This window comes from Barbatula barbatula, assembly GCF_947034865.1.
Source record: "Barbatula barbatula genome assembly, chromosome: 21".
Lineage (NCBI taxonomy): Eukaryota > Metazoa > Chordata > Actinopteri > Cypriniformes > Nemacheilidae > Barbatula > Barbatula barbatula.
In genome coordinates this window covers 10,974,861-10,999,433 of record NC_136784.1, presented here as the reverse complement: position 1 = coordinate 10,999,433, position 24,573 = coordinate 10,974,861, and the positions used below count along the sequence as shown (strand labels likewise).

General features: G+C 37.8%; 1 protein-coding gene across 1 annotated transcript; it reads left to right on the top strand.

Annotated features, from left to right (window-relative positions):
- The first annotated feature begins 589 nt into the window (after positions 1 to 589).
- Positions 590 to 22,924, top strand: angpt2b (angiopoietin 2b). Its single transcript, XM_079484579.1, has 9 exons — positions 590 to 1,581; positions 6,183 to 6,329; positions 8,013 to 8,134; positions 10,598 to 10,830; positions 11,361 to 11,485; positions 14,476 to 14,577; positions 15,919 to 16,085; positions 20,237 to 20,367; positions 21,473 to 22,924. Exons 1-9 carry the CDS (start codon positions 1,306 to 1,308, stop codon positions 21,631 to 21,633), a joined length of 1,464 nt encoding a protein of 487 aa, XP_079340705.1. The 5' UTR covers positions 590 to 1,305; the 3' UTR covers positions 21,634 to 22,924.
- The last annotated feature ends 1,649 nt before the right edge of the window (positions 22,925 to 24,573 follow it).

The window sequence follows — 24,573 nt, the reverse complement described above, 5'->3', positions numbered from 1 at the left end:
TTCAACATTAAGGTCAGTATATTCAGTACATTCAGAAAGGAACTTTTATCTTTCGAATCAGTATCGACAGATATATCTGTGAATAATCAGCTTTTCTATACATTATAAAGCCTATATTTTACTCCACTACATTTCATGAAAATTTTTTATTTACCTTTAATATTAAAAGACGTTAAAAATATATTACTTTCTTACTTTCCATTTTTTTTAATAAAAAATACAAAAGTAACAGTAAACAAATCTATGAACAAAAGTTCAAAGCAGACAAATAGGCATGATCATATTTTTTATTCAAACAATAATTCAAAAAAGTAAACAATGTGAATAAAGGAGTGAAGATCACATTTAAGATACATTTTGATTGAGCAAGACATTCATTTGAGTTTAAAACAAAATAAAGTTTAGCGAATAAAGACAGAGTTGATAGTGTTTAGAGTATACCGTCCCTTTGAAATTCCATGACAATAGTTGTAGAAGGACCAGGCCATATAGGTTTCCCTCCTCCAAAGTCCCAATTTGATGCCATGTTTGTTTCTGTTCCTGTGCTGCAGGTGTGATCTCATAAGCCTTTGCGGCTGTGAGCGAGAGAGACAGCAGGGGGTGGATTGAAGAGAGACCGTGAGATGAGGAGGAGGAGGATGAGGTTAAGGAAAAGAGAATGTTCTCCATTTGTGTTTTTCGTGGTGGTTGCTGTGCGTTTTTGCAGCTTCCACTTCAAACTCCCGAGGGAAAAGGGGAGAGAAAGTGAAGGAGTGAAAGAGAGAGAGAGAGCGAAGAGGGGTTGAGTGATTATGTGTCAAAAAAAGGGATGTTAGACTCAGACCTTGAAAAGCTCTGGCACGATGTCCGGCAGTCCCTAAACTCAATTTTTCTAACCTCGAACAGTAGTGAGTCAGAACCGTACAGACCGAGGGGGTAAACCGAAAACATTCAGGGGTAAATAAACACCTCTCGTATTGCATGCCTCTCGCTTTGAGCTGTCCTGAGCACTGGGTGAGGCGAGGAATAGGAAACAGTTTTCTCTCTGCATGCAGGCGTCTGGATACTGTTGGGTTCAATCCAGTGCATTACTTTTTTTTGGCAGAAAGCACTACAAGTGTGCTGTTGTAAAACAGATCTCTCTGGAAGGACCCAGGAAAAACTACAAGAAAGAAACCGTGAAGCAAAACTTTGAGCGTCAGAAAAGTTTGGACAAGTGCTAATCCCATTGAAGAACTCTCATCCAACCTGCTTTCAGAGGAGCGCCCGGGATAATTCATCCATCTTCGGATTATATCTTTCCTACCATCAGTGATTTTCCCTGTAATGGGCTGGCTGCTGTGGTACCTGGCAGCAGCTGTAGCTGTGGCGTCTGGCTCCGAAAGAACGCAACACCAGGTGCAGCATGGCCCCTGCAGTTACACGTTTATCCTACCAGAGGTGGAGCAGTGCCGGCCGGCGGGGGACTTCCAGGTGACCAACTCTCTCCAGCAGGACTCACCAACACCACAGCAGTCGCCCCATGCTGAGCCCACCTGGCAGGAGCGGAAGCTGGAAAGTTTAGAGAGTGCCACAGAAAACAATACGCAGTGGCTACAGAAGGTAGTGACTTACCTTAACCTTCTCTATCTCTCTTTTATTTTGCGATTTATGTCTTATATCTGCTCATGCACTATTGATGTGTCCCTGTACAGTAACATTTAAGTTTGACACGCATTTATAAGGTTATTGAATTTGGGAAAAAGAGAGCGAGACCTCGTTCTCTGATGACTTGTTAAATCTTGAACACATTTATGTGAGATTTCCTGGATGTGTAGATCTTTACGTATGGCTGACAGTTTTTTCAGTATGTATATGTATTAAAATCATGGGGATATCATGAGTCCCATGTGCATGTAAGACCTGCCAGGAAAGACAATGATTTGTGCTCTGTTTTGGGCCAGATGCACTTTTCTCTATCATATTTCATAGCAGAGGTTTTCTTGTGACAACAGAAGCATTCACAGCAGCATAATCTGCTTTAAAAAGTGACTTGTTTTTTAAGTAAAAATTCCATCCTCACTTTCTGATAGTGTTTTGCCAGCCAGGAGGGCACACTTCGGCGTGCTCACGTGGTGTTCACGTGGTAAATTGACGACAATGGAAGTCAATGGGGCACTATTTTTTTTGGTTACCAATGTTCTTCCAAACATCACAAACAAAGATATTTTGAAGACTGTTGTTAACCATACAACGTAGTAGTCATTCTTCTGCAGAAGAAAGTCATACAGGTTTAGAATGACATGAGGATAAAATTACGAACTTGATTTTTGGGTAAACTGTCCATTTTAGGTAGTTTGGTTTAGTCTTACTGTATGAAATATTTATAACAAAATGCATGGAGGCAGTTTTAAACCAGTTAACTGAGGTCTCAGCACATTATTTTTTAGGATACCCAACTATGTGTTTTGGAACTAACTCAAGGTTATCTCTAAAACATGGCATTTGATAGGTATGTTGCTCGTTTTACAGATATCAACTGTTAAAACATGCAGATTATTGTGTGGATCAGAGAGATAATGTTTTTTTTGCGATGATGGTCATTTGAAGTCTGTCAACATGCTGGCCCTGTCATTTCCTAATTCAAGTCAACTGTGTGTTTAGAGTCAATTTATCAACATGCCATTTAGCTCACTACCTAAAGTATCTGTTATTTCGCTCTGTTGAACAGCAACAACATCATCTAATCAGATTTTCTCCTTTATTTCTCTTAATACAGTGTTTAGAAACCCTTTTTGTCTTATGTTCCCCCATAGCCCCATCAGGAAGGCTCAAGTACCCTTTATTGACGCTAATCCAGATACGTGTTCCTTTTAACTCTTATTACTTGACACCGGATATCATTTAGTGTTTTTATTAGCATTAAAGTCACAGTTAAACAAAACACATTTAATACTATAGGATGAAATCTGCCCCAGTTCTCCTGGAAACTGCCTAAGTATCCTCAGGGGTATCCATGGGAGTTAATGCCCGAATACAACCCTCCATCTCCGCTGAATATCGAATGGTTTTTCTAAAGCCTTTTTGCCTCGCTATGACATTTTTTAGACAGACTTTCGCCAGCTATTTGCTACTCGTTTGTCACCCGGACTTTGGATCTGTCTGAAGACTCTGTCTGCTTTTTGAGGGTCATTGGAACTTCTCGAAAATATGGAGAGGGCTTAATGCTGTGCGTGCACTAGAGATACGCTTGCATTTCAAGAGAAAACAGAAACGCCCACGCGTGGGCTCACTTTTCATTTTACAGTCCATATAACATCTGGAACAAGATACATTTAACTGACACTGATCTAGAATAAGCAGTAGGTTAAGGAAAAAGAGATTCAAACCGGGCGGCTACTATATCTCAGAAATTGCAGAGCTGACAGAACCTCTTGACATGACTACTTGCAAGCGTTCAGCAGCAGGCCAAATGTCGTATACATTTTTATTTCACTCCTTCTGCAGTCATGGAGTGTGTAGTGTGCGGTTGGATGAACGGCTTCCTGATCACTGGAGAGTATTGACCTCTTGGCCTCTACTGAGTGGATTCTACTGGGTTTTCAACACCTCAGAAGATCTGCTTTGCATGCGAAATGCTAGACTTTCTGACCATAAGAGCGTCTGCTCGTATCACGCACTATATTCTCACATACGACTGTTTGACTCCCAGGGGCCTCTAGAAGCGCCCCAAAGAACACACAAGCTAATCATATGTGCTCCTTAATGACAGTGAAGGGAAAATAATGAATTGCGCTTGTGCGTCCTCACTGGACAACCCAATTTTTTTAAAAGGTTAACCAATTATTTAATTTGATAAATTCCTCTATGGTGCTAATTGACTTAATGATACCATACACCATTTTAAAACATCTCCCTTTCATAAAGTGCTGACGAAAGTGCACGCCTTTGTATTTCCGATACTCGTCCAGCTCTTGAAAAGGCTTAAATTAAATCTTTTTACATAGAAACTGAAGCTGCTTCCGAAATCCATACTGTGACAGTACGTATGTACTAAGTTTCAAAGTACCTACCTGTCGAGCGTTAAAGCAGTACGCTAGTAAGATTGAATGAATACCTTTCAGACATAATGCATTCTCCATGTTTTATTGTCATGTTGCCTGTATGTTCTCTGATGTATTGACATCGACCTGTACGTCGACGTTGGCAAAAACATTTGGATTATTGGTAAATCATGAGATATTATAGGACAGAAGCACAATTCATTTAGGTCTCCTAGCAAGAATCTTTATAGTTATATTGTATAGGTCCTTGGTGTGGATTTGCCTTAATATGGGCATATGGGTTATTAAAAGCAAATCCACCTACTGTGTATCCAAACATTCAGAAAAAAGGAAGTTTATTGGCACAACAAACCCAAAAAGTCTGTACATTTGTTTGAGCTCAAGAATGTGTCTTAACTTGGAGGATACACATGCACTTGTATTAACACAGCTGCTTGGCTCCCAACATCTTTTCTTAACACTGTTTTCTGAACCAGAATAATCTCCTCCGACAGATCTTCTGCTTGCTCATGCAGCGTCCGTCTCCAGCAGTTTAATTCTGCCGAAATGCACTGGCACGTCCCAATAAAAAAAGAGAAAGAATCAGAGTGAGAGCCAGATAGACAGAGTGACAGAGGAACTAAGCAGTTGAGGATTGCTCAAGAAAACGATTCAAGCCTTCCTTGAGTGGGCCTATCTGTTGTTTTTGCTAAAACTGCGTAAAGTCTGCCATGGTCACCTTTGGCTCTTTTTATTAATAAGCCTCGTTTTCCAGTAAATTGGAAAGTGCAAGTGGACTTGGCCACTTTGTAATTCGGTTCCATTTTTATGGCTGGTTATTTAATTCAGTAAAACACTTTGAATGTTCATTATTAAATCTGGTGGAACTGCAAGATTAAACGTGGTTTAATTAATGTTGCATTAAAGTTGCTGCAAAGCTCACATACTTACGCGCCGGCTAAATTCAACCTTGGACATTTTTTAAAATAAAGTACTTTGATATTCCCAGTAATACATGGTACAGTAGAGATATGACCGTATTTCTCTTCTATTTTTCATGGGTTGACAAGGTCGCATCAATTTGAGATCTGTTTGTTACCCTCAGATGCTTGGTGTCTCAGTTTCATAGCTCTCATAAATGCTAATGATATTACGTTATTTATTTCTGTCTCCCTTCATATCACAACCAACAATGAATAAAACAGTGGAAAAAGTTGGTTAATAGCAGTATGCTGGTAGCTTTGGGTGGAAGATGGTGTGTGTTGCGCACATGGCATGAAGTCACAGGCTCTATGTGCTGATATTGTTTGGCCGCAGGCTGTGGCACTGGAGATTGATGTGAGCAATATTTGTGTTTCTGATCATGTGTCTTGTTGTTTGGAATGGTTTTGTATTGCTTTGGCCCTTCAGCAAACCTCTCGCACACTGATATTAAGATCTTTAAGGTTACATAACATCACTGAGATGTTATGGATGGCCTTTTAAAAAAATGTAGCCAAATAATCAACCTACTCTATCACCCTCCTGTCATTCCAAACTATAGTTGATGGCAGTTGCGATTCTAGACGTCTGGGGGCCCCAAGCAAACCTTTGTGGGGGCCCTTGTCCTAGTTCAATTAAGATAAACATAGTTTACTCAAGTGGCTCAGTGGTTAGCGCATGGCACTGGCAAAGCCAAGGTCATGGGTTCAATCCCAGGGAATTGCACAAAGTAAGAAACAACTGTATAGTACAATACAAAGTCGCTTTGGATGAAAGCGTCTGCCAAATGTGTAAATGTGAATGTAAGCAAACAAAAACACATAAATGATTATCTTAATGTGATGACACATAAATTACATATTATCATGGGAAAAGAAATACAGTGGAATACAGTGGTGTGCATTATAGCTGATACCTAAGACTGTACCGTTGGTTTTGTGACTTTAAGTCATTCCCTTTAAATGCTGTTGAAGTTAGAAATGTGTATATTAATGTGTAGCCAATGTATCTTTGGAGACGGTCTCAAAATTCTGACTATCGAACGTCCAACATCAAACCAACTTTATGCTAGTGGATAAACACTGAATTTGTAAATCTGTACTTGCATAATTTGGCAAAACTAAATAAGACTTTGAAAATAGTTGTTCTTTTGCTTCGCACTTTTTCATGTGTTTTATGTGTCTTCTGTCATAATTACAGCTGGAGAGCTACATTCAGGAGAATGTGCGATCAGAGATGGAACGCAATGTCATTCACACCCAGACAGCCACCATGCTGGAGATAGGCACCAATCTTCTCAGCCAATCAGCAGAGACGACACGCAAACTGACAGATGTGGAGACGCAGGTGAGGTTGATGAGATGTTGTCTGCAGAAATAAATACAGTAACATCGCTGTATCAACTCCCTGGAGGTCCTGCATAAATATGCTGGTTGGTAAATGCCTTAAAAGGCATATGTCACCCCAAAAATAAAAATGCATTAGAAACCTGCACATGACTCTTTTTGTCTACATAATATACAGTATGTGTGTTTACTGCGTATAATAATTCATATATTGAAAATACATAATTTTTATACACAGTACACATATATTTTATAAACAAAAACTTTATTTTGCTTCCAATTAGAAGTGACTAACCGTTGCACAGCCCTACCCGAAAATGTCAATTCTTTCATCATTTACTTACCCTTATGTCATTATAAACCTGTACGACATGTTCTTCTGCAGAAGATTAGTCGCAAATAATTGCTGTAAAGCTCTATTTTGGGGTGAACTATACCTTTATAGGCCTAAGTGATGCAGTTAAATCTTCTTAATTGTTAAAATTATTTGAATAACTTATAATAACTGAAGCACTTGTTTAAAGATATTGAATTATAAAATTGGTTGAATGCAGTATTCTGTGAACCTAAAAGAATTTGTGAACATTTTTACATACAAGATGCAGCAAAAGAAACATCTTGCACTAACCATTATTAACCCATGCTGGCTACAGGTGTTTCTACAGCTCTAAAGCATGGTTTATGACAGCACACCATGAGTTCGGTTTTCAAGGAAATGAAAAACACTGAGAAAAAGTACACATAGTACACACTTTAGAATAAAGCATCCACGAAATGTAAATGTAATGTAATAAAAATTAATGCATGTCTGTGAAGGTCTATTCATCTTGATAACTTTGTGAAGTGTGTGGAGAAAGTTAGACCTTTATGCATCACTTTTGACACTCAAAGCAACGCTTGCCGTCCTCAATAGCGCGTGTGCTTTTTCACTCGTCTGAATTCATAATTCAGAGGAGTCATGGCCAACAGAAGCAAGGTTAAGTGACCATGTTGTGCTGTGTTGTGCTGGATGAGAATCAGAGAGGCGGTGAAAATAGCCCAACTAAAACAGACACAGTGTTTATCCTCTCAAAGAGCCATTATTTCACACTTTTATGTTTTAGCTTTCATTTCATCTTTTAATCTCTTCGTCAGTAGTTTATTCACCATCACAGTGCAGCCTGAACAAATATTGAACTGCTTTTATCAGGGTATGTTTGTTGTGTTAAGCTTGCTTAAAACACATGTCGCTGCTTGAACAAACAGGCATTATGAGATGATCGCTAACTCATCATCTATGTGTGACTTTTTGCAGACGTGATTATAGCTTCAAAAAACTTTATTACCTTCCTGCAATAGTTGCCAATGAGCTTGGATATATTACAGTCCCGAGAGACCAACACAGTAATTTTAGTGAATTGGTGGCTAATTTGTTAAATATTCATTTTTATTTGTACGTTTTCTCTGTTTTCGCCCAAGTGATGGTTGTGTTTAGTGCACATTCATGTAAAATTGCCTTGTAAAACAGTTACCTCTTCCTGTGAGATCTGCTTCCATAGACAGACATCTGGTTCTACCTTCAACCGTGTTCTCATGAAAAAGAGGATCCTGTACATTCTGGCAAGCATGAAAAACATACTGGTTGGACAAAAGAATCAACATAATTCTCCCATGCCTGTTTCTCTGTCACACGGCGCTGTTGCAGGTACTGAACCAGACCAGTCGTCTGGAGATCCAGCTGCTGGAATACTCTCTCAGCACCAACCGGATGGAGAAGCAAGTTCTGGAGCAAACGCAGGAGGTATCTCGTCTTAATGAGAGAAACAGGTGAATAATGCCTCACTCACACCTTCATGAACTGTGGTGAGCCATGACTCAATGTGAAAAGCACATTGAATGGCCGAATACAATCAAAAAAGTTAAACTAATCTAAAAAAGGAAGAAAACACCACACATTTTACTGTTAGTGTGTGATGATTTGTGTGCGTGTCTCTTGAGAAATGACACAGAACAGAATGAAACTGCTATATTACTGATTATCTGTAAATAAATGGGAATTTGCATATCGCTGCTGTCCTTCTGAAACCTTGTATCTCCATATTTAGTGATTTTTATACTTTTATATTTAAAATACCTTACACCTTGTCTACACCGGTGTGACACGACACAACAAAAGACAATCGAACGCATAAGAACCCAATATAATATTACATTTTGTCCACACTTTACGCGGTGCGGTGCAAAGTGACAATCCCATTAAAACAAGCCATGTGTTATCTCCCGTCCCGCCGGTCGCGTCCGGTGTAGACACTGTGTAACCAATAAACGGTATTTAAAAGTGCATCTCAACTTTGACTACACAGTATTGTTTGTAATGATTTGAAAAGAACAGTGTTTTTCTATTTCCTAAAAAACAGCAAATTTGGACATTCGGAAGAAGAGCAACGAAATACAGTATTCTTTATGTTAATAACCTAAAAGCATAAAAATATTGAATTATGGAAAAGATTGAATGCAATGTTCTATGAATGAACCTCAAAAGATTTATTAACATTTCTACATTGTTAAAGTTGTTTATACACCAAGGGATTTATGTTAAATAACAATCCGTAAAAGTATGTGTGCTAGAACATCATTCTACACAAATCCATATGAATCTCAATGAAATCACGTTCCCCCTTCACAGTTTAGCTTATTTGGAAATTGTGGTGAGAAGAAATTCATGCTGAAATCGGGAGTTTCATGAATAATAATAAAAATGTGTTTAGTAATCAGGATGCATTCGTGTTTATATTACAAGTGCCCACATGTTCACTAGACAACCAAGGTGGAGGTAAATACCCACTGTGGGAACAGGCCAAAAGACTGATGCCAGGTGTTTATTACTTACTGATACTGAAGAGAATGTAGAAAACAGGGGTCACCACCTGCTTCACATATGCTTTTTATGGCTCTGTAATGATAGCCAAATAAACGATAAACGGAGCTCCAAACACCTTTCTCAGAAAATCGTCAGTGTGTTAGAATAAACCGAATGTCAAACCTCAGAAATAAATATTTTTAATCTTTCTAAGCTTGTCTTTGGAGACCTATGGTTTTAATTCTGCCAAATAAAAATTGCTAATGCCTTTGTAAAAAGTTAAAACTTTTCGCTTGTTTTTGTTACCCACATAAACAATAATACACTGAATATCGCTACTCCAAAAACATTTCAGGCGATGTACCCATGGTCAAAGCAGAGCAGGCAAAAAAAATGCTGATAGCTTACGAACAGCAAGCGGCAGAGAGAAAAACATGGTTCGATTTGCTGAAAGTATCAATCTGTGAGAGTGAATTGTTTCAATAAAAACTGCTGTGAAGTTATTAAGAGTCATAAAGGCCTGTGGGATTTGTTGTCTTTCTTTGGAGCTGTTGTAAACTCACACAGCCTGTCAGTGTGATGATTTTGATTTAGATAGAGAAGCCAACTGTGAATGGAACAGTGTGCAGGTGTTCACCGGTCTATATCAGCCTCTCGGTCTCAGGTGTGTGATGAATCTGTGAGGCTTGTTCAAGCGTCTCATCTGTGCTCTTAGACACAGGTGTGAACAAACAAGCAGCTATTTATTGACAAAGTGTGAGATATGTAGGATTTGTTATGATAATTAGTACACTGTTTCTATATGCACATTATTTTTGTTTTAGTTTATATATCCGACAGGGAGAATGAAGTATCTTTCCTGTGGCTCAGTGGTTAGAGGATGGTGCTAGCAACGCCAAGATCATGGTTTCGATCCCAGGGGATTGCACATAGTCAGAAAAAAATGTATAGTGCAATGCAAGCCACTTTGAATTAACTGTAAACATAAATTGTGACCTTTTCTTGACTTCTCTTCCTTTTGTTATTTATTGTCATCCTATCATGATCTCATTAGTATTCATAGGTATGTGTATTTAAAGTGTGGTTCTAACACTGGAACATATACATACTGTATTTGAAATGAACACATTTGACCATAAATACGTTTTTAGGTGATGTGGATACAATAATTGGATTAATTTAATGTATTTTATTATATTTAAGGCAATTAAAGAATACATCATTCAAAACATTAATTCAAAAATAAAATGTGAATAGTAAAATGACAAAAGCATTTAACTAAATTGAAATACAAACAGTGATGAAAGTCAGTTTTTATCTCTTACCATACATTATTTGGTGATGTAATTAGTCTTTTCAAAGTAATAAACGTATTCATCTTGTATGAAAACAATAAGTGTGTATTAAGCAGTCTCTATGCTCTCACTCAGCTATCTGGAACATCGCTTTGCTGCAATGGAGGCCAGACACAGCAGAGAGCTTCAGGCCATTCAGCAGGAGAAGCATCATCTGCTGGATCAGCTGGACAGACAGAGTCACCTGGTCAATCTGCTGGAGGGAGAACTGGCCAGCTCCACCCGTAACAGCACACTGCTCCAGCGACAGCAGGCCACACTCACAGACACAGTGCAGCAGCTACTGGCTATGGTCTCTCACTGTAACGGTTAGTACAGACAACTCCTGAACCGAATCGTTCCAAATAACTCTGTGTATTCGCTCTGTGATCAACTCTGTGCCCACAGAGTTCACTCTGGTCAACTTGTCCCAGGCAGTTTTCTGTGTAGACAACAATCATGTCTACAGATCATCTGAATGTGAAGAGGGAATTATATTTTCAGTGTGCATTTAGCTCCTTAATACCTAAATTAACTTGTATGATCACTCTGATGATGCTGATAGGATGTTGAGATGATGCACGATTCAATGATTCATCTATCCTGTCCTCATTCTTTCTGTCATTGTAATTTGCCACAGGCTGTCCATTCTAGAACAGCAGTGGGCATCAATTTCTTACAAATTTTTACTAAATAAAAATGTTGTTGGCAATTCAGGTTGACTTTAAAGTGCAACAGAGCGTTTAAAAGATATGAATATAAATACCTTAAATTACACTGCCAAATGTTTAATATTCAGCATACTTCAAGCAAGCATATTTCTGTTTCACAAACGTATAATTATTTTATTTATTTGCAGATATTTCTGCGTCTGCTGAAAAGGAAATGGTGAAGTTCCGAGACTGTGCAGAGATATTTAAATCTGGAGTTTCAGAGAGTGGAATATATAACATTCATCTTCCAAACTCCACACAGAAATCTAAGGTGAGTAGATTTTCACAGTTTTAACACTGACAATGAATACTTGAGGAACACCTTTACTGTATGTATAACGGAAATTAAAAACAAGAGAAAAACTGAACTGAATTAACTGGTTTTACGAAAGTACATTACTACAGCAAATTTGATATGGATGGAGAAAATAAACACATTCAGGAAAATGCAATCTTAGAGATAAAAGTGTGAAAGAAAAACTAAACCAAAAGTCAGAGCAACATTTCCCCCATGGTATTCTCGCTGCATCTAACCGTGCATACAGTATGTGCCCGTATCCACTTCAAAATCTTACCCGGCCGAACCGGAGCGCACCCCTCTCGAGACCTGCATTTTACCTTTGACCTGCACAGTCAACTTTAATTTCTAACAGCCTCTGGGGTGATGAGCATTTTAAAAATGTGGTTGAAATTGTTTTTGTTATTCATTATTTCTCGCGCACTTACTCTTCTTCCCCTCCATTTCCTGTGGGCACAGGCGCCAGGTGTTTGGCATAGATTCTGTAGCTTGCTGCCAACTCAGGGTTTAATGCAGTGAGGAGAGGGGGCTGGTAGACTATATGTTGTTAAACTCCCCTTTATACTGTGCCACCCGTCAAAGTATTGAGATGGGTGGTTTCCTTTATTTAGAGGTCTGACTTGCTTTTTTCCCCGCGCAAACTTTTTTGCCTAATGAAACAAATGCACATACTGTACTGTTTTTGAATACACTGTATGCAGATATTCATGGAAAAGCCTATTGAAGGTCCAATGTGTATTTTTTTAGGTTCTATTGACGTAAATGCAATATAATATACATAACTATGTCTTCAGAGGTGAATAAAGATCTTACATAATGAAGCATTATGTAATTATTACCTTTGAACGAGTGATTCACATCCACACAAAACATACCTCTAATGCTATTTGACTAACCAATAACTGTCTGTCTTAAAAAAATCTTGTTGTTCATTCTCTCCAGCTTACTCCAGCTTTAATCCTCCTAGTAGCATGGCCTTGTAAATAACGGTACTGTTTAGTGTGTTGACAAAATGTTTTCATGCTCTCCTACTTGTAAGTCGCTTTGGATAAAAGCATCTGCCAAATGAATAAATGTAAATGTACATACACTGCAGATCTCCTTACATGGAATTCACAATGTTCTCTCTACTGTAGCCCTAAAAGGACAAACTGCTCTACAGAGACAAAATCTTAGTACTGTGTCAGCCACCGTAGTGAATCTAAAGGAATGGGGATGGGTGGAGTGAGCCATTAGTTGCAATTTGCAATCTCACTTCTTGATGCCACTAAATTTCATGGACTGAACCTTTAAGTCTGGTTTAGATCACTTTAACCACAAAAATCTGATTTTGGATAATCTAATAAACTGTCAACATGGTTGCAGATGTTAAACTTGTGTCGTCTCTATGCTAAACAGTGACTCACCGCAGCCCTGAATCCTCATGTCTCTTCTCTTACAATAAATGCAGCGTTCTCACAGGAGTGGCTAACATACTGCTGGAAAATTTTAGGTAGACTGGGGACATTTTAAAAGAATGAGATGGACAGCTCAAAGCACAAAACAAAGAATTCACATCTGCTATGCAAAAAAGGAATGTGTTGTATTGAATAGAAATGAAATCACTTCTTAATCCCCAAAAGCAACATCTCATTTTTAAAAATGTGGGCGCTGTGTCTTTAAAACCTGATTAACAGTTTTAAGTTTCACAATGGATGGTCTTGAGACAGCATTATGTGCCGCTAAAATGAGCTGGTCTTGCCAAGGGATGAAAATGTACGTTATTCAACTCTTTTGCCAAAAGAATAGATTGCTGTGCGCCTTCTCCTGAAGCGTATATTCTTTAAAACAGCTGGCAAAATTGGAGAAAGTCATATCATTATACGAGGATATTTACTTGGAATGTTTTCAGTTGACACCCACAGGCTAGAAATATTGAATATTTGAGAGGAAATCCTTTATGGGTTTGGCTTTAATTAGTTTTGATGGGTTTGGATGCGTTTGACTTCCCATTACAGTACGTATGCTCATAGTTTATACTAATGCACTGGTTCACTTATAAAACTGTAAATTATGTGTTTTTGTGTGTTCAGTACAAATGAATGGCCAATAAATCATTTAAGTGGAATCATAAAAAAGAATTGAAAGCTTGAATGTACAGATGTCGAGTGTGGTAAAGTCCAAAAATGTCTCCATGTGACTTGGATGACTGAAACAAAAACCAAACTGTCCATAGTGAGTCAAATCTTTGAACTGCAGCTATATTTTCTGAATTGTATGAAACAAAAAAAAAGCCCACTGATGTAGCTTCCCTTTGCTGTAAATCTGTGAAGTTGTTAATGCATAGTTTACCATAGTCAGGTAACTGAATAGTCACATCCATAACGGTCCATATTCCTCATAAATTGGCACATGAAAAATACATATATATAGGAACTATTTTATGTTCCATAAAGAGCCGTCCCTTCTCTATTTGTTGGGTGTTATTGCTTTTGTTTTGTACATTTCAAATTCACAGAAATCATACAAAGTAGTTTGTCTCTCACAAATATTGATTCTTTTTTTGGCCCCATTCATTTTTCCCTTGTGCATAGATTTATAATTTTCTGATATCTGGACTCTATCATCAGGGGTGTAGTAAAATATAAACAGTTGTTTCAATATTTTGTTAATAAATAAATTTTCTGAGATTTTTATTTCAGGTTTTGACTGAAAATGTCCAGAATGGTGGAATTGCCCAGTAAATGCCTACTGCGGGGTCCAACACATCTTGCATTTAATATTGTATTTAAACAATGCTAAAAGGGATCATCAAACTTCTAAAGTCCATGCCAGCTTACAATGTCAAATTCTGAAACTCGTTACTTAAATAATTCTGCAAATTTTACATGTAATGACTTTGATTAAATTAGACAAATGCTAAATAAAGCATTTTTACAAGTGGTCTGAGATGTTTGTATTTATGTCATGTGTTATGTAACCAGGTATTCTGTGACATGAAGACCAGAGGAGGAGGCTGGACTGTCTTTCAGCATCGCCACGATGGATCAGTTGATTTCCACCGTGGCTGGAAAGATTACAAACTGGTAAGAACGGTGATGCAATTTCCAGCTGCCTCATTGAACCCTAGTGCTAAAGCTTTTATAAGTAATGTGCCTTCACAATTCTGTGTCTCATATCATCCTATCTTTGACATCCAAATTGGAATTGAGTTTGATATTTAGAAGAAGCCCTTCAAGCTGGCAATGAACACACGCTCTTCTTGTGAATTTAATATCGGTAATGTTTCAAATATATACATTGCAATGCTTTTATTCATCCAGGATGTACAAAGATTAAAGCAATCCATGTGCATGGCAACACATTGCACCGAAAGTGCATACGTTGTGATTTATAGATTTATAAATTGTGTTGGACAATGAAGTATTATCACTCCTAAAATGAAGACATAAATGTTATGATTTATATATGAATACGCCTGTCTCTTACTGCGATTACTTTGATTTATGCAAACGCTGCCTCTTCTAAACGCACCATTCATCTGAGAAGCCTAACATTTAAAAACACATATTTAACCTCTGCTGGTTGCAGTTGAACTCATACATGGCATTTCACATGCATGGGCATTGAATACTGATGGGCTGTCGATCCTTATTGACCTTTTCTTGGAGAAGAGCGTTTTGATTGCATGCCTCTGCTTTCCCACGTCTCTGTGTGTTGTTTCACCTGCATTCCCTCCTTATCTGGGAAGATGAATCGTGGAATGAGCGTATTGTAGTTTAGGTCATTTAAAATCTTAAGCAGAAGAGATACGAGAAGACACTTTGAATTCAAGTAGGACAATATTATTCACACGTTGCTTCCATTGTTTAAAAATTAGCACCGGAAGCAAAAGAGTGCACTTCAAATGGGCATTGTTAGCAATACTCATCTGCATAACTCATTTTAAAGAGGTTTCTTTGAAACCGCTGCCTTCTGAATGCAGAAATACGGTGACTTCCTGAAGTGCTAATTTCACACACCGTTATTGAGGATTTAATATAAAACTGTGGTTATTTGTGTCACTCGGGCTACTTCAACAGATACATCGCTGGGGCATCTCTGGGAAGCGCTTGCTTGCTAAGCATGAAACTGCACAAGTTCTGTCTTCCTTTTCATCTTGTTTTCTGCGAAAACTGTTTTAACAAGCGAATGATAAATATTTGGTCCCAGATGGAGCGTGGGAGAAGGGAGCCCCTGTAGATTGTTGATACTGTAACATTTGCAGTGAAGCATTGAGTGCCCAGCCACACCACCAGATCTCATAATGTGTAAATTTGCTGGTCGGGACAAGAAGAAAATGTCTTTTAATATGACATTTTCCTAATGGCTACTAGTCTGCTGTTATGACCTCCAACCTTATCTCTTTTTCTTCACACACATTGTAGGGATTCGGGGATCCATCAGGAGAACACTGGATTGGAAATGATGTTCTTCACTTGCTTACCACATCTAAAGACTACACACTTCAGGTCCATCTTAAAGATGCAGAGGGACACCAGGCTTATTCTCAATATGACCACTTTTATATTGATGGAGAGGAAAGGAAGTACAGGTAGCAATGGCTTCTTATTCTAGATGTTTTTCTGCAGATGTTCATCAAAACCTCATTCAAACCTTTATGACTTTCTTTCTTCTAAAGAATACAAAATATATTTATTTTGACAAATGTTGTTAACCGAACAATGGCAGTACCCATTGACCTCTATTCTAAAACACAAAACCAATGCTATCAATGGGTTGCAAATGTGGTTTGAAATGACAGTGAGTAAATGATGATTTTTGGGTGAACTATAATTTTATGTGGAATTTGTTTTCTGTCTAATGATCCAGAGTTCTCAAAAACTGCCACAATATGTTGTCCAGTCAGGCTGAGGTTTGGATGAAATGTGTCGTGTAATCTGAGGCAAATGACTGCCATTTAAAGCCATTATTTACGCATTTCATTTCATGCTTTGTCATTTTCTGGGATGAGGAATACAAACACTCTTGTGATTACGTACATCAGTCACAATGATGAGCTAAGTGTGGAAAAAAACGGATGCGTCTCCTTCGCATCAATTCAACTTCTGGTCAATAATTTTCAGAGCCAGAGAGAAACAAGACACAAGAAACAAGACTTTCAAACCCGAGGCTTTGCCAGAAAACTTCTGAGTTTAACCTCACACCTCATACCAGGGATGCAAACATGCGTTGCTTGTGGATATAATTATATTGTAAATGAACCAAAACCATAAAATTAAACTTAACTCAATGTAAATGATTTGGAATGTGACTTGTGTTATGAAGACTAGTGTTCCAAAATGTGTGGGTGAGTAAACCTGTATGGAAAAGGCTAAAGATCCACCTGCCAAGTCCTACCATGTTTGTTTTCTTGTTTACCTCATATGGTAAACTTGCGTTTTATAAGTATAATTCTTTCAAGGGTGTTGGGCACAGCTGGGGTAAGCAGCCAAGCAACTTATGGTGCATGGATGTTTTCCAGCCAAAACAAATCTCCTTTGGTCTCTAGCTGTGTGGTCTTTTCTCTGGCAATGTGCGCACTGAACGCTCGAAATCCTTTAACAATAGATTGTGAATAATGGAGGCAAAATATATTTTGAAATGCATGTTAGTGTGTTAGAGCTTTGTCAAATAAGACAAGATAAATCTCTTTGGGCATCTGATACAGGCTCGCAGCTGGTCCAATTACTGCCGATATAATAGATTTAGACACCCTAATCTGATTATGCATAAAAGAAAAAAGTAACAATGAGTAGACCTGTTATTTACGGTATTTAAGTTAATTGATGTGTTAACTGATCATGGATGCAAGAAATAAATCAAACTTGTGGTGTTCAAAGTTTATCTTGCAGCATACTTCATATCTTCGAAGAGCATTTAGTTCGATCACATTTATAAAAGACAGATATACTATACGATTATTTCTTAATAAACAGTCAACCTCCTGTGCACTAGTGGGTGGAACTAAATCACAAGCACATCATCGCATTATCCCTGCATAAGTGTTAATACAGTAGAAGTTTGTGTTGTTTACATCAGTGGTTCTCAACCTTTATTGAGTACTGGACCCCGTCATATCTCAAACTATCCTCATAGACCCCTAAGCACCACGCTTACACCCCACACCATTTTCTTTCAGCACGATAACATATTTCCACTAAATTAATCACAATTACGTCGCCAAAACATTCTATTTCAGTATCTCCAACGGTATAAATACACTTACCTGCAATTTATTCTTTTGACATTAATTTGGCATTAACAAGGACTATACCCCAACCATTTGCTGATCAGTAACCATTAGCCTATATAATGTTTCATATGTGCAGAAAATGTTTTAAAACAACAACAAAAAATCAGATATACCAACAAGATATAGAGACTATCCATTGTTCAATTAAAATAAAATAAAACTAACTCTCCTGAATTTGAACTCTCTAGAGTTTGAACTCTGACGTTCTGTACCTGTGAGATGCCCAACTTGCCCTGACGTGTTGACCTGACCTGACGCATTCCCTTTACAACCAGTCTGACGTGAAACCGCTCAGAATAAGAGGCCGATAAGCCTTGATTTTCCAGGAACAGCAGTATCCAAGTCTAGCAAGACTGTCGGGATTCAATGTCTTCGTGTAAATAATGCAAACAAGCTTAATACCTTATTACTGCCTGTTTAAAGTTAAGATCTTAATATAAAAACACCTCACAGCTAAGAGGGGGCTCTAGTACTGCTGTTTTCAACTACTGAACTGCATATTATAAATCCAGTGTGGATATATAATGTATATAATATATAAAGTTTTATAATGTCTGCTCTGTGTTACTGTGATTGGGGTGTGAATAATTGTTTATGTAGCCTATACAGTATATTAAAATAAACTGAATTATTCAGGAATATAAAAAATTAATGTGCCGTATAGAAAGTGACCCATATAAAGATTGGAGAAGGACAATACAGCTGTTGATGGTAAGCATTTTATAATAAGGTCTAATTTAATAATATTGGTTATAATTCTTTGTATTTCCTAACCTTGGTTAATTGGGTTTAAAAAGACAGCCTACGGACAAAATGTGTAAACGGCGAGTCAGCATTTAAATTTTGGCTGAAGACATAAAAGTTTGGTTTAATGACGTAAAACGTACCAAGCAAGGAGAATGTTTTTTCTTCATTTCAGATTTCTTACTCGCACTTACAGCGTTCAGCGTGTCTCACGGCTGTCAGAGCAGGGAAAAAAACTCTTCTCCCTGTATGTTGATCTGCCCTGGTCGCGTTCATTTGTAAACTGTGTGCACTTATTTCGTCCATTTGATAGAAACGTCGACCAAAACGCATCTTAATGGCAAGTATATGCCAAGTTTTGGATCCTCGTTTCAAAAAGTTACTCGCATTCTCAAGTAGCGTCATATTTAATCAATGAAATATACACGGCTAGATTAAGAACGAAGGGTCAAAATAAATGAAGTCTTACTGTTTTCTTGTGAAGTTATCAAGGCAGAGGGGGACATCACAGTCTTATGCCGGTGGTAATCTGTTTGCAGAAAGAGGCAGCGTCATGTGTTCCACAACAACGCTTAGCTGCTCACAGATGCACCTGCCTGTTAATCGGCCTAATTTGTGTCACAATCGATGCCGATTCATTAAAAAATACGCCAAATCTACCCGATCATTCAGCCAGCCCATCAAACGGTCGACCTCTAATCTTATTTACTAACAAATATTTAAAAAAGTCACACTATATAACAGTTTACCAACATTTTAATGGAATTTCTTATAATACAGTGACACGATAACGTTTAAATAATACGCGAGCTAGGCTTTATAAACTCAAAGCACTTAAATGAATATTAGCAGTCTGAGTGAACAAAAGTGATAAACGCACTCATAAACATTTTTATGTTTAATATACGTAAGTAGCTTTATATGACACAAGTGCATTGGGATTAAATCTGTAGGGGAAGTTGCTTTACCCTGTGATGACGTAGTTTCTGATTCATGTGAAAGAGGCTTATCGGTCAGGTGTCGGAAACAGATGAGTGATCAAAGATTGCTGTTTGCAGATTGCACACTCTCACACACTAGAAGGCCTCTGTTACACTTCTGAGTTCTGATCGATCCTCGTGTTGAACTGATGCCATTACTGTTTATTGCTAAGAGCTTAAGCTCATAAATATGATAATGCATGGTGCTTCAATATAAACAGGCTTGTTCGACTTTATGCATCGTTGCGCAGAACCACCTGGAATATGACAACAAAGTACTGCAAGAGCAATTCAAAAGCAAACAGAGCAGTGAACTCGCGGCGCTGCCGGCAGCTTTAAAAGATGCTGCATGACTGGTATGTTTGAGTCAGAAATGCGCAGATGCGGCGCAATAGGCTATGTTAAATATGGTTTACATGAACCTTCCCTGCAAAGTGAGTGAACATAATTCAGGAACACAAGTAACAAGTCAATTTGGCAATTAATTTGACTGCAATAGCCGACTTAGACGTGTCTGTCTAGGAGGAATTGTCCAATAAGGGACTAAAAGCACAGAAATACTATGTAATGTCTCCAACTGGTTTTTTGACAAGTTCACCATGTTAAGCATGAGAAGCCAGCATGTTTAACACCGTAAAGAAGTCAGAATGCATGAAATAGCTTGTTACCCCACCTTTAACTTTAACTCGCAGATAACTTTTGGTGCATTGTCTTATTTCTCCTCAGCATCCATGGAAGGGGATTTAGCGGTACAGCAGGACGCACCAGTAGTCTCACTCGCTCAGGCACTATGTTCAGTACTAAGGATCAAGACAATGACCAATGCAGCTGCAAGTGTGCTCAAATGGCCACTGGAGGTAATATAACTTGTCTGCCAACTATATATTATCACACGTTTTAATTCTCTGTCTGCATTAAATGAAAAACTATTTTCCAATGTGCCTTCATCACCCGGGACAGAATCTATATGGCCCATTAAATGAAAATAATTTAAATCAGATAAAGTCCGCTTGGATTTAAAGTGCCCCATGGTGAAAATCAAGTATTTAATGTTGTTTAAAAGTGGTGTTTTTAAAATGCTTTAAGATCATTTTAAACCATTGCAGAGTATTTTCTCCATAAAACTGCAGTTTACCAAAAACTGCCTCTGTTCAACATCATAAACCAGTAGTAACCAATCACACGATTGAATAGAGTCGGGGAATATTTGCATATTCATTCATCTGTGTATACTAAGTGAAGCAAGGGCGTAGAGTTATATTCAAGTCATTTTAAGGCATGAAGAAATTATCACTAAATGTGAACATATGCTATTGTAATCCTAAAAATTAGTTTTAAGTGATAAAGTTTAAATAGTGACATTGATTTAAACAAAATAATAATGCAATTATACATTTCATTTTATACTATTTTGTCTCTGAGTGGGTCATACTGTAGTCCCTTAGGTCCATTTATGGTATTCATTGTTTTATGCACCAAGAATATTATGTTTTGTCCCATGAATTTGCCATCCTCTCTAAGCACATTTCACCGTGACTTGACTGTACAAATGTGGGGAGTTATTTGCTCATGTACTCATTTATTGTAACAACACAAATTAAGAAAATGTAAAACTTAGAGACAAAATGCAGGTTTTGCAGTTTTAAAGTTACACTCTTAAAAATGCTGGATTATTTTAGCCAACGTTGGGCAAAAGGGGGCTAACGCAGCTGTTTATTATGCTGTATAATTTATGCTGGTTTGTTTCAACCCATTGATGAGGTCAACATTTTCTGGGTAAATTTAACCCAACAGATGACTTTGTCCCCTTTTGTCACTGTTGAAGATTCATATATACAGTATGTAGTACATTCCACTTTATTTCAAAAGATCAGGAAAATTGAATTATTCATAATATTTTTATAGTGGCTTAATTGACCCAATCAATAATATACTATAATAACTTGCCTTTTGTCACTGCAGGGTGGTGGTTTGAAGCTTGTGGGCCCTCCAATCTCAATGGGATTTACTATTCTGGAAACTCCAATGTGGTGCGGTATAATAGTATAAAGTGGTACTACTGGAAAGGGCCGAATTGGATAGCAACCATGACAACTATGATGGTACGGCCTGTGGACTTCTAAAAGCAGTAAGACTCATAATGTCATAAATGGGTCAGTTGACTTCACAGAAAGTTCACGACATCAATGAAAATCATGGACAACTTGAGCATTGGACAGCTTGCGCCCGTGCCATTGTAGCCGTTCAATCTGTCTCCATTTTGTTTGTTTAGTCTGGCGAAACAGGCACAAATTGCACCATAAACGTTTTATCCCCCTGTATAGCAATGCTTTCGCAGTGTAAAACTCAATGGACTGGAATAACTGATCAGTGTTCACATTTTTACATGATGGCAAGTTCAAACCTGATTTCTGTGCGGTGAAACAAAAAAATATGGTCCTCTAACATCCATCACAAACTCTCGAGGTGTCTTCTCTTTCTCATAAGGTGCTTGTAAAAGGTTTAACCTTTTTGAGGTGAACACCTCAATAAAACACGCAAAGGTGTACATTTACATATCTTCCATTATTAAATATATGTTTTTAATAAAAGAACAGACATCTTTTGCCATGAAACACAGTTATTACCAAGAAATGAAAAAGGATGGGAGACACATGGTGTTGCCCACACATACACTTCCTGTCGTTTTCAAAATTACAAACACAGCAGGTTTGGTTTAAAGCCGTGTTGTGGAAGACTGACCATCAACGTGGTTTGCTGAGAGTCTATATTAGCCCTCCTTCCATGCCAATCTCTTGATGAATCATTCAATAAAGGCACTTCCTGCTGTTACTATAAAATACTCCTCAGAGGGTGCTTCTCCTGCCTGACTGACCTGTGTTCACATTCAGCACTTAGCCATCCTACTGTAATCTTGATTTAGTGCTCTGGTCTGCAACCCTATTCATCTATAGCTAGTGAGAAAAAAAGAGACAGGCCTGTTTCTAGGGCTGGGCTAAATTCATTTTGGTGTCCATTTGAAAAGGTATACGTAAGCAGAAGTGGAGCACCAAGCAGAGTCTGTTTTGAAGTTTTTTGGCTTTTATATGACATCTCTACTACTGTGGTACAAAACAATGACAAAATTGACATTTACTTCCGGCGAAACATCATTCTGCATTTCATCAGATTACACGCTGTGAGGTAAACTAAATGCTGTACTCTTCCATAAAAGATTTTACTACTAAAAATGTAGCATATAGGGTTTACAGAAGGTTACTGTAGTTTACTGCATTTCAAAGACCATTTTGAGATTTTCTGAATTTACTATTTATATTGTAGGTATGTAGGTAAAATGCTTATTTTTGTTTTTTTCTGTAAACTACAAAAAAGATTTCTCCCAAATTTTAAATAAAAAATATTGTTTCTATTTGCATTTATTTGCAGAAAATCTAAACTGAAGGAATAATAACAGAAAATATGTTTGGTACTATTTCAGGTCTCAAATACTGCAAAGAAAACAAGTTCCTATTCACTTTTAAGAAATACAACAGTCATATTTCTACATGTGTTTTAGAATGTAAAAAACATATTTATATTTTTTATCTGATAACCTGGATTTTGTTGTCATGCTGGCAGTCTTTCAAATTGCTGTTGGAAGATTTTCTGTCACTCCTGTTGAAATCCAACAAACACTGGACAGGAATGGCCACAATACATCTATTATTGATGTTTAAACGAAAATGTAAAATTTTAAGTTTAAGTTTAAATGGTGGCACTAAAATGAATACATGAAAATAAAATATAAAAAAAATCAAAAGTATATAGTAACATAAAAAAAATAGTTTGTTAAAAGGATGTGAGGAGACCTTCAACCAGCATAGCAAAAAACAATCCTGGCATGAATTGCCTATGCTGCCTTTAAAAATAATAATACAACTACAACTGAAACAACCTCTTATAAATCTATTTTCTGCATTTGCCATCCACTCAACCAGAGCAGGAAATATGCACAGGTTGTGGCAGCCAGAAATATACTACAACTGAGCCAGTGTGGAGATGAAGACATCCCTGACTCGCCATAATGATCAGTACGGCTTTATTACAGGTCCAGCAGCTGCTGCGATAGATCACTGCTGGTGATATGAGGGTTAAGGTTGTGGGAGTTCCATTATAGTTGGGTTTAAGAGGTGTACTGGACATCTGGCTCCGCCCCCTGCTGAGGACCATGTATTATTTGTTGATGCCATCATAATACCGACCTGGTCCAGTGTGCAGATGAGATGCCCTACACGGACGGGGGGTTCTGCACCAGCAGAGCCTTTTTGCACTTCTGAGAATTTATTATCTCCTTGAGCGGGAGAATAAAGAAGAAGGCTGTATAGGGAGGGTGTGTAGTTTCCACACATGGATCTCCGTTCTCTCAAAATTTTTGGTTGGAAATGGACAACAGTGACATTGTTATAATGAATTAAAACAAAACTGACAATCATAAACTTTTGATTAATAACTTAAATCTGGCAAACTGAAGTTTGAAACACTGTTGAGGACTCTCTTGAAACTCTTTTATTTGAGGAGAAGCATCTGAAAAGCTGGAGACTTAAAGGGTTCATTTCCTCTCCTTTATCCCCATTGCTGTCTAGGGAGAAACAACATCCAGTATTAAAGATATTGCATCTGTGTTTCATCTTCCTCGTGGCTTGGCAACTCAATGACTTTAGAGATCGACTTGATGTAGTGTAAAAAAGGGAATACGTAACCAGATCGTGTTTTACGTTCTATTTGATTTTCATCTTGCCTGTGTCATTTAACCTGCGCTATAATGCCACTCTGATCACGTTTCAGATTATTTTTGTTAAACAGCAGGGGGCACTGTAGGCACAGCCATGGCGCATGTGTCATCTGGCAATGTGATGCATTCCCTGCTGTGATTATACAACCAAATAAATAGAAGCTGCATATTTGGATTACAGGAGCGAGGGTGACTTCTCATTTACTCCGCTTGCCTTTTTCATGCTTTCTTGCTGCCGTAACTTATGCACTTGCATCAATCATAACATCAACTATTGTGAGACAGCTAACAT